The sequence below is a fragment of the Limulus polyphemus genome, unplaced genomic scaffold (assembly GCF_000517525.1).
Source record: "Limulus polyphemus unplaced genomic scaffold, Limulus_polyphemus-2.1.2 Scaffold2885, whole genome shotgun sequence".
In the NCBI taxonomy this organism is placed as follows: domain Eukaryota; kingdom Metazoa; phylum Arthropoda; class Merostomata; order Xiphosura; family Limulidae; genus Limulus; species Limulus polyphemus.
Window position 1 is genome coordinate 74,195 of NW_013668495.1, and position 12,189 is coordinate 86,383.

General features: G+C 32.4%; 1 protein-coding gene across 2 annotated transcripts in view; it reads left to right on the plus strand.

The window, feature by feature from the left end:
- LOC106468135 (rhotekin-2-like) overlaps positions 1-10,802 on the plus strand; it is a 31,675-nt gene extending 20,873 nt beyond the window's left edge. The window contains exons 6-11 of one of the 2 annotated variants that reach the window (XM_013928547.2): positions 2,614-2,639; positions 3,088-3,295; positions 3,935-4,060; positions 4,663-4,825; positions 5,427-5,537; positions 6,611-10,802. In XM_013928547.2, the coding sequence (XP_013784001.2) occupies positions 2,614-2,639; positions 3,088-3,295; positions 3,935-4,060; positions 4,663-4,825; positions 5,427-5,537; positions 6,611-6,648 (672 nt within the window). In that variant the 3' untranslated portion in view covers positions 6,649-10,802. The remainder of the gene's footprint in view (positions 1-2,613; positions 2,640-3,087; positions 3,296-3,934; positions 4,061-4,662; positions 4,826-5,426; positions 5,538-6,610) is intronic. The other variant, XM_022396442.1, reaches the window with a different exon arrangement.
- The last annotated feature ends 1,387 nt before the right edge of the window (positions 10,803-12,189 follow it).

The window sequence follows — 12,189 nt, forward strand, 5'->3', positions numbered from 1 at the left end:
AAGAATTAATAGGACTATATATTACGTAAGTTATATACTATATATATATATATATATATATATATATATATATATATATAGTTCTCCTCTTCTTGTCAAAAGTCCACTTACGCCTGTTCAATTACTTTAGAATCTCAGTTGACAAGCCCAACCATTTTCTCTAATGCTATCGCAATATTAGTCTGGTGTGATTCACTTACGATTGTGGTCTTCTTTTTTCTGAAGATCCTATGTTCTTTTTGTCAAAGTGCATTCAGGCTGATTCAATTACTTTAGAGTTTCGCTTTGACGGAATAAACTTATTTTTCTTATTTCTTTTTCCACTGTAATATATATATCAAAGGTTAGGCCTATGTCAGTCGTTAGGCTTATCACTTTTACGTTACTTAACTTTACACTATCTACATTCTCTTTGCTTCTATCTGTCTAATACCGTCTGTCTGCTGGTTCTCGCTCGTCTCGCGCTATTTATATCTTTATTACATAGTCGTCTGGCCACTTTCTATATTCTCGACACCAATTAGTTAGTAACAAAACCTTCTACAATCGTCTGCTTTTAACTTTTATTATAACAAAACTTAAAAATAATAAAATATTCACTCACAAATATAAATTAATCACTGATATTTAAACCAAATAGTCTTTTATATCATGACACTAATGAACTACAAGTGATGTTAGTTTGTAGTTGCTGTTAGTATATATTTTGCTATTGAACTACAAGTGCTGTTAGTTTGACGTTGCAGTTAGTATATATTATTCTATTGAACAACAGGTGGTGTTAGTGTTTTAGTTGCAGTTAGTATGTACTATTATATTGAACAACAGGTGGTATTAGTGTTTTAGTTGCAGTTAGTATATACTATTCTAGCGAACAACGAGTGCTGTTTGTGTTGTAGTTAGTATATATTATTCTATTGAACTACAAGTGGTGTTAGTGTTGCAGTTAGTATATATTGTTCTGTTGGAATGATAACTGGATCAGTTTGCAACAACAACAAAAGTACATTCTTTATCATTGTTACGTGTACATACAAAACAAAAGGAATGCTAACTGGATAAGTTTGCAACAACAACAAAAAATACGTTCTTTACCGGTGTTGCTTGTAGATTCAAAACCTATTAACTAGATCAGTTTCTCTACTTGTTGCTTCTGTCATATAACTTAACTCAGTTTCTGAAACAACACTTACAAAAAACGGTCTGTAATTGTGTCATAATGAAGGAAGGAGTAATTTTTAAACCAGTCTCTTTCCTAGCTCCTGGTATATTGTATGATATATTAGGAGGAATCTGTCTCACCACATCACCAGGTGTCTTCTGAGAACATGTATAACACTGGAAACTGTACTAGCTCCAGACTTATATGTAGCTGTAAGAAAAGTATATATTAATATGGTGAATTTTAAATGAACTATCACTACATGTGAAATGGAAATGTACTGTTAATACCATGAACAGTGATACATTTTTGCATTAGCATTTGATTTTTATGGTTGCTGTTTAGCACTATTGGTCAAGGACTAATTATTCCAATGGGCAAGAGACTGCAATTTTCATTGGTGCCATAGTGGAATTGATATATGTTATGCCAAATATTTGAATTTTGAAAAGATGCACAGTGTAAACTTACATGCACTAAAAGTGATATTGGCATAACAAGATACTTCAATTTCACATTAACAGTGAGCTGAATTGTCTTGATTCGAGTAAAAAACATAACCTTGGTTGGCATTAGTCTGAGATAGAAAAAATGTTCCTTCTCTAAGCAATTCAGTCTCAAAATAGAAAACTGACTGATGTTTTGGTTCCCATAGGAATACTATTACTTGAGGGTGATTATGGCCACTCTTGCTTACTTCATCTATTTAAATATAGAGGGAGTGATCTCCTCCTGCTTCCCCTTGTTCCTGTGCTGCTGAATACTATTGAAGAAACAGTTTCCAACAGAGAAATCTTCTTAGAATTTCTACATGTATGTATGTACAAAATAAAACGACTAATAATTCATCAGTTCCAATGGGAAAACCTTATCATTGCTACATGTATATATAAAACAGAAAGACTAATAACTGGTCAGTTTCAATAAGGAAATCTTCTTAAACTGCTACTTGTATATATATATATATATATAAAACAAAAAAGACTGATAACTGGTCAGTTTCAATAGGGAAATCTTCTTAAATTGCTACTTGTGTATATAAAACAGAAAGACTGATAACTGGTCAGTTTCAATAGGGAAATCTTCTTAAATTGCTACTTGTGTATATAAAACAGAAAGACTGATAACTGGTCAGTTTCAATAGGGAAATCTTCTTAAATTGCTACTTGTGTATATAAAACAGAAAGACTGATAACTGGTCAGTTTCAATAAGGGAAATCTTCTTAAATTGCTACTTGTATATATAAAACAGAAAGAGTGATAATTGGTCAGTTTCAATAGGGAAATCTTCTTAACATTGCTACATGTGTATATAAAACAGAAAGACTGATAACTGGTCAGTTTAACATCATGATACTTTATGGAAAAAATAATTCTATGCAATTTGCATTATTTTCTTCCAAACATATTAAATACCAGTGTAATTCATTGATTTATCTTTTCTGTTTCAGAAAGAAGAACTGAACTCTGTTGACATGTAAGTACTGTTTTTCTCCTTGTAATAGTGACATACACTGTTGATGTATTATACACCTGTTGCAACATGCTATTTTTTCATTCATCTTTTATTATAAAGAAAAATCCCTACATTAATTTGAATATTTATTCTAGTGATGTTTACTCTGATTTTCATAATATTTTTACATAAAGGCATTGTACTGAGCTCATATGGTATGTAACTGGATATTCAGTAATTCTGAAGAATATTGTAGATGTGAATTTCTTTTAAGAAATGTTGGTTTGTCTAAATAAAATTGCACAATGAATTAAATTAAATTAAATTAATATCAGAAATTTTCAGATGAAAGAATAGGTGAAATTTAAAACCTCTTAGAACTACCATTTTAAAAGTTTTACACAAAAAATACTTATTTTGGACAAGAAAAATGTGCATTTTGTCAGTATTGTTATTTTTTCTGTCTTAGCAGAGTTCCACAGTTTGAACTTGTAGCTCACACTACATTGATGCTCAGTGACAGTGATGATGTAATAAAGACTCATGACTTAGTGTTAGAAACTTTGGATAACCCTCAGCATCAATTACCTTTTTTTGGACAATTGTGTTGTCGATTAGCAGTACAACCCATCTTTATCAAAGAAGAAATATTTTCTGGTTTTCTTCATGTTGCTCATGTAAGTTCATCTAAACTATAAATTATATTAGTTTCAGTATTTATTAAATTAAATTGAATAGAGTTTTAAAGAAAACCTAATTTCCATAAAGGAAATACAGTTATCTTGTGATGTATGATGACTATCGCCCCCCCAATGGCACAGCTATATGTCTGCAGACTTACAATGCTAGAAAACGGGTTTCGATACCTGTGGTGGGCAGAGCACAAATAGCCCATTGTGTAGCTTTGTACTTAATTTAAAAAAAAAAAACAATGATAACTATCTCTTCAGTTATTAAGAGTAAATTTATTTACAACATCTATTGTTTTACTGTGACACTTTATCTTGCTTACTGCCTAACAGTGATAATAAATTGTCAGTTTCAATGGTATGTCTAACATATTGTAACACTGTCAGTGTGATGAATTTGATAGATCTATACAGTATTTCAACTAGCTCTTTGGATGTTGTAACACTGTTGGCCTGATGAGGTTAAGCATTGGTATATTTATATATATTATAAAAACATGCATTGTTTCAACTAGCTCTTTAGATGCTGTAATCCTGCCAGCCTGATTAACTCTGATATTAACGACATTTTTTGACGTTCTTGTGATATCATAATGTATTCTTATTTGTTGTTTTTGTGTTTTACAGCAAGCTGACAGCATCAGTGGCTATAGAAGACTCTGGTGTACACTAAAAAGCTTAAAATTATCTTTCTGGCTAAAACCCGAAGACTCCTATTATACTCCACCTGTTTTAGATATTCCAGTTAATAAGGTATGTTTAAGAAAACCTTAATAGTTGCTGACACTGTAAAAGTAGTTTCATACAAGTAAACTTTTTAGTTGATGTTTGGAATTTTTAATTGAGCTAAATCTGGTAATCCTCAACTTCCCCAGTTCTTGTATTTGTCCTTTTAAAAATGAATGTATTCAAAGTTAAAAGCATAATTCAAAAACTCTTCAATTAGTATTAAGTTCAGAGATTTTCGGAGCCTAGGTGAATTACTTGAAAAACTGTTTTGGTAACAATTTTATCTCAGAATAGATGGGAATAACTCACAATAGAATGCTTATACCTCAAATTGTCCTTAGTAGTGTGAAGATCTTGCAATTAATTGATCCTTAAATAACTAAAAGAGTAAATTGATACTGACTTTAAATAAACAATAAAATAACACCAAACACTGAATGTCCCTAATGTTAGTTGAAGATTTTGTTTTACATTAAGAAACAATATGCTATCTGTGTGTTATGTAACAAAACATGATTGGGTAATGAAATCTTTTGCTGTTTTAGTATTTTCTAACAACATAAAAAACAAACGAATTATCATGCACAGTAATTTACTACATATATGTTATGGTATTTAAATTGCAGGACACCAGGTTACAAACTGAAGTGGCATCCTGCATCTACCCTCATAGCTTCAAACTTGTGAATATGGTTCATGGAAAGGCACAAGAGCATATAGTAGCAGCTGAAAGTGACCAAGATTATATTCAATGGACAGAAATTATTAAACAGCATGCAAGAGATCATGGTTAATATTAAAAATGGGTGATTGAAAAACAAAAACAAAACAATAATGTGTAATAATTATGCCCAGACATGACAATAGACTTTAGTATTTTTCTTCTATTCTCATGTGTAATGTGTGGATTAAATTAGCATAAACAGTTTTTTTCCCTATAATAAAGCATAAATTCTTGTTCTTGCTTTTTCATTATGCATGAATCTTTTTTTGTCATTTATAAACTACATACAGTTGTTTTCTTTCTTTGTTTTTAATATTACTTTTTTAATGTATAATATTTAAAAATCAAATTGTTTAAATTATTCTTTAACTTCCATTTTACCTGTTTTTGGTAAATCAGAATGCTTCTTATTAATAAGCTTATCCCTAAACGTTATTTGTTCAGTATTAGAAACATGAATATATCTACATTAGTGAAGCTTCAGAGTGCTTTAATCTTTGTATAGTTCTCTACAAAAGTTTAAGAAAGCATTAGCACCACTGAAGAAGCAGTGTCTGTTTCAGGCTGTTGGGTTTTCTTCAGTTTGATTTATTGAGTCATTAATCTTGTTTTTTCTTTAAATGTTATGAAAATTTCACAATATGTTTACATATGTTCATCTGCTAGAAACATGGGGTGTAAAAGCAGAATATCCAATGGAAATTCCTTCTCCAGGACCTAGCAAAATTCCAGGGTTTTTCAGACAAGTTTCATTGTATGAACAGACTCCTATTTCAGGTAAGGAAGTTTAAGTAATGATCACGTTCATAAATTTAATACTTTTTTGGACCATACATTCACTCTTTGATAGATTGTTTAGTCAGAGTATTCATGATGAAACTTTGTAGAATGGACGGCAACTGCCTGTTGTAGAGGACGAAATTTTGAAAGTCTTCCGCCTGAAGACAAAATGCAGAAGACTTTCAAAATGTCGTCCTCTACACTTGTGTCTCTACAACAAGTAGTTGCCATCCATTTTACAAAGTTTCATACATTCACTCTGTTCACATGTTTCCGTTGTTAAAAGTAGTTTCATTAAGTTAGTGTCTTGAAATGAGTATCAATTGAGGAGATGACATATTTTATAAATACATGACATTCAAATTACAAGATAATGCACATTAAAAATGCATCATGTTTAAATATAGATGTAATGTACTTTAGAAACACAAAATATTTAAATTAGGAACAAATGTTTGGTGACAAACCAAGTAATTAATTAATTAATTCAAAACTACAGTAACAGCAATATGGAAGTTCTGGTTTTAATTATTACAGTATGAAATCAATAGAAGAATGCTATTGTTAAAGTAATCAAAGCCAAACCTATCCAGGAACCCACCTTTATCAAAATTAATAACTTGTCCACCTCATTCTACTAAAAATCTAATTTGGCACCACCGAGAAACCTTTGTCCTCACAATCACGAACTTGTAAAGCTTTCTGAAATTCAAACTACTTTATTGATATAACTGTTACCCAGTGATGACCCAATACTATGGGTCAAAATGATGTAATCATTAATACCAGAACTTCCTACTGTAAAAGTTGCTGTTATTGTACTTTTTAATTAAATTAGGAAGGTTTCATGGAAATTGTAGAGTTAAATTAAAATTAATAAAAATAATTTTTTTGTTATGTGTTCACAAGTTATTATTCATAAACATCTCTTCAAGTACAATTGTGGTATTTTTTCAAGTTGTAAAATATTTTTATTACATTATCTTTGAAATCAGTTTGCTGGTATTCAGGATAATCTTTATTTAAGAAATATTACTGAATTAATTAAATTCACATTTCTTTCAATTTAGAGTCGGATGATCCATCAAACAATAGTAATCACTGTTGAAGATATTTCACCATTTTGTTCTCACAGTTCGAGAGTTTTTTAAGCCACCAACAACAACATGTCCTGTCTTTCCTTCACAATGCTCAAAATATACTTCTTCCTGAATTAATGAAATTTTTTTATTTCTAATTTATATACAGACGGAAATATGAAGAGATTCGTATTAAATAGATCTGGAGTGAAAAAACTGACACATTATTGACTAATTACATACTCATTATATGATCTGTTCTTCTCCAAAAAACTCAAGTTTACAGTAGTTTGTACCACTTAAACAAAATGTTTTGTATGCAAGAAGTATGCAAAACTGTTTTAAAGACTTGCCTTGCTCAAAATAATAATAGAATGTAGTTGCAAAATTAAATGAGATGATTTTTGTTATTATATTTAACTCTTTAAGACTGTATTTACATTGAAATCAATTTTAAGTAAGTTTTCAGTTATTCAAAACTTTATACAATTTTCAGTTATGCTTTTAAACTTTATCTTGGTTAATGTTAATTTTAAATTGTGAAATTAGAAGTAATCTGGCACGACAGTTAGTGATAATTTTAACATTTGTAAAAAGTATTTTTGAACCTATGGAAATCTGAGTGAGATGTAGTTAATGCAGCCACACCTTTTGGTATCTGACCTGCCTTGTCACCAACGAAAGTATAATTTTTTTTAAACTCTTATCTATAGAATTATTGCTAAGATTACTTTAACTGGATTGTTATTGTAGTATTCTGTAATTTATTGTGAATCTGCTTCAAACACTGGATTTGTTTTGTTTTTTGTACTGTATGTGTATTAAGAATATCGTGCCAGACAAGCAATTGTAAGTAGATGTTTTGGGCATATTAACCCATTCACTGAGGTTGGTACGCAAATGGCTTCTAAATGTTTGTTCTGTTCACTGCGTCAACTCATCAGAGTCAATGCTATCTATTAAATCCATAAAATAATCTGGATTTCCCCCAACTACGACAGTACATGCTGCCATGTTGTCAAACAGGTCTCTCTGACATCGTGAGGCTGAAATAATTGATTTACTGTATCACAACATATAGCGGAATGATGATGGACAATATTACAACAAAAATTTACGATCTAACGTCTCGCTCGGGAATTTCATAAGCAGGGATTCATATTTGTACCAAATACATATACCGTGGGTTTCATCTACGTCATCCATGAACTAAATCAACAGTCAAGGAGGAAGGCAGAGGGTGCACATGATCCTTTCAGGTCACATGACCAAAAGAAAAATAAAAAACGGACGACCAACTACATAAAACTAACTGGTCAAAATACCAGAAAATATTAAGCAAAAATCACCCAGAGAAGATTATCAACAGTGTCCAAGCACGTACGCAGGGGGGTTCGTCCGAACCGCCTATTTTCGTAATGTAAAAAATCATGCTTATATAGTTACGTCGCAGCTGCTTATGGCGTTCAACGTTTTCTACATAGTCTACACACTTCTAATGAAGCACTAGCATTTTTGGCTTGAAATAGCTGCATGCCCCTATACCCCTGTAGCATTAGCATGCTTTACATGCTGATTGTGTTTACCACAATATATGTTGGCTTTTGATCTCACAAATTAGAACACCCCCCTCAATATTTCAAACATTCTGCGTACGGGCCTGATGCCGAAACCTTTCCTTAGTTGATAGCTACTCCAGTATAATCACAGAGTGCCTTATAAATTCTGCAGACATATGTATCCCAAAAACATCATAAACATACATGGAAACCACACGAACAACTACTAATCACAGTAAAAATTCGCAAAATATATATGAACACAGAAAACCGAGAAATAAACAGTATATACACTCAGAAACGTTATAAGAAATTAAATAAAAATTCTCAAAGTAGACAAATGGGAAGAATACTGATCAAAACTTAACACACATAGACCCAAAAGACTTCTGGTCCCAACTGAAACGATTCACTGAAAACAATAAAAATATACACATATATCCTACACTACAACACAATAACACCATAGCCAACACAAACACACAAAAAAACAGAAGTATTCAGAAAACACTTCGAAAATACTTACAAAACACCAACTGAACCAACAATGAACAAGCCGTTCTACAATAAAATTAACAACTACATTAACCCCACCTATCATTCCTGTCGCACCTCGAGAGGGCCAACCGGTAATCATAACACACAACAAAGCTTACTCAATCAACCAATAACAGTAAGAGAAATACAAGACACTCTTAAAAAGACAAAAAACAAGGCTCCAGGATAAGATAAAATACAATACATACTAATTTTAAAAGGCCCACTGCGATTTTACGAGCATCTAGCGGCAATATTCAATCTGTCCTTCAAATCAGGTAAAGTATTAAAACTCAAGATAACACAACACAGCTACTCATTAAACCAATAACAGTAAAATAAATACAAGACACTCTTAAAAAGACAAAAAACACAAGGATCCATGACAAGATACAATACATACTAATTTTAAAAGGCCCACTGCAATTTTACGAGCATCTAGCGGCAATATTCAATCTGTCCTTCAAATCAGGCTACATACCAGCTGCTTGGTGTCTTAATGTTTCTGAATGAAGTAAAGCCAGCAAATAGACCAGAAAGCTACAGACCAATCAGCCTAACCAGCTGTATTGGCAAACTTCTAGAAAAAATAATCAGTTCCAGACTATTGACCAATCTCGAACTGACATCAAAATTAATAGAAATACAAAATGGATTCCGGAAAAAAAGACAAACCACAGACTATCTGGTAAGATGTACAGAAACCATAGTGGACAGTTTTAATCGTAATGAATGCACTGTCTCTTGCTTTCTCGATGTTGAGAAAGCCTTTAACAACGTATGACAAAATTTATTAAAATTCCAAATGTCCAAAATGAAACTACCGTGAGGTATTATTCACTGGCTTTCCAACTTTCTAGATAACAGGAAAACTAGAATTAATGTATCGGGCACCTTCTCTGAGTATTTTTTCCCTGAGGCAAGGGTAGTTAGCCCTATACTATTCATCATGTATGTGAGTGAAATGCTTCTGTTAGATCCAAATCTCTGGTTTTGTTCAAAGTTTGCAGGTGATGTGGCTATATGAAGGAATTCGTAAACTCCGACCATTGCAGCGACTAAACCAAATAGAAAATTACTGTAAGAAATGGAGAGTCATAATAAATGCTCAAAAACACAAATTATATTATTCACGAAATCAACCGAGACAAGTAAACAGCCTCCAAAATTATACCCCAATTAAACCCTTCTCCAGGTAGCCACAACAGCCAAATTACTGGGCCTAACTTACGATTCAAAACTAAATTGGAGCAAACATGTAAATGAAATTAGAAATATAATATGGCAAAGAGCAAATTATGTACCGAGTCTGACTGGCAACAACTGAAAACAACTTAAAAATCTATAAAACATATATACGTCCAGTGGTAGAGTATGCCTACTGGTCAACTTCAAAGTTAAATCAAATATAAACAAACCAGAGACAGTTCAAAGCTCAATAATCACTAAAGCATACAGATCCACAAACACAACCTTTCTATGCAATTACGCACACATCCATATGTTGTCACAGACTTCTAAGTAGATCAATAGACTATTTCAAGAAAAAAATTGAACAAAAATGTTTCACTAAGCACATTAAAAGGTTTATCATACACGATAAAGATAGCCTAAATACCTCTCACCACTGAATGTACTATAATAATCTCGTTATGTAACCTACAGCCACCTACTACTGGGCAAACCGGTACCAACATACAGTGTTAGTTATATTTTTTTAAATGTATTTAAGTAAGAATAAGGTTAGTACTGTTTATTTTTACGTCCATGGACATACCCTGATAAGGGTCACTCGCTTGTGCGTTAACCTACAAACAATTGTAGCGCGCATGATGTTAAAACAGATTTTCTGGACTGAACAATACCGGCTTCATCAACTACATCCATGTAATGAAAGGAAGGAGGTAGAGATCCAGGATACACCCGATCTTCCCGGGTCTCATGACCAAATACAGATCGGAAAAACCAGCCACCAACCGCAGTGAATGGAACAAGTTATTTATATAATTAAAATATTTTTCTATCTAAACCAGAGTAGCGTGAGACTTGGTATTTATGGGTTAATTATAATAAATTGTTCTTGTGAATTCATGATGTGTGTGTTGTTTTTACTATTTTAATCTTTTTAGCTAAAAGCCATCATAAATATTTGAGAATTCTGAAAGTAAAATCTGCACATCACAAACATCTTATCGTAGTATTCTCTTTATCCATCAAAAGAGTATGATAAATACATATTGATACAAAAATAACAATTCTGAATTTGTGCACTTCTCAAGTTAGTAACTAACAAAAATGTACGTTTATTTTTCAATTTAAAAATAAATACCAATCTTCAGATAGAATCTAGTTTTCAATATGTGGACAATGTAAAGAACAAAATATATTACAATATGTCACTTCAAAAGACAGCTTCTTTATACTTTAATGACTTAATAGGTGCTTTTTGTTCCATCTAAGCAGTCTTTTCCAAAGTAGCTTGGGAAATGTTTGCCTGAAACTGTGGTAGATGACTGTTAGTTAAACAAAACTTTAAAAACACTTTAATTTGTTTCAGAAGACTAGGCTTAGTATGTTGTGATTCACATGTGAATATCCCACTGGTAACACTTATTAAACTTTAAAATGTGTGAACACCAACATATCACTGGTAATACTTTTTTACACTTTACATCGTGTGAACACCGATGTATCATTGGTAACATCTTATGGTAACCTTCTTGTTCATGATGACTGAAGTGAAATGACATGAACTGTAAAAATATGTATACCAAAGTTCGTGTTTCTCTTGTATCATTATCTTTAGTTGTCCGTGTGTAATTACCTCAACCAACGGGGGAGTAAATCGCACGTAGAACGTCTTCTATATACAAAGGTGTGTTGCGGCGCCACGAGCGACGTGTTTAGCAATTATACATTGAAAACATGAATCTATATACACATGTTTGAGACGCTATACACCTTAAGGACATGGAACTGTGCATACGTGTTGGAGACGCTATACACCTTAAGGACATGAAACTATGTGTACGTGTTGAAGACACTATACACCTTTAGGACATGGAACTGTGCATACGTGTTGGAGACGCTATACACCATAAGGACATGGAACTGTGCATACGTGTTGGAGACGCTATACACCTTAAGGACATGAAACTATGTGTACGTGTTGAAGACGCCATGCACCATAAGGACATGGAACTGTGCATACGGATTGAAAACGCTATACACCTTAAGTACATGGAACTGTGCATACGTGTTGGAGACGCTATACACCATAAGGACATGGAACTGTGCATATGGGTTGAAAACGCTATACACCTTAAGTACATGGAACTGTGCATACGTGTTGGAGACGCTATACACCATAAGGACATGGAACTGTGCATATGGGTTGAAAACGCTATACACCTTAAGTACATGAAACTATGTATACGTGTTGAAGACGCTATACACCATAAGGACATGGAACTG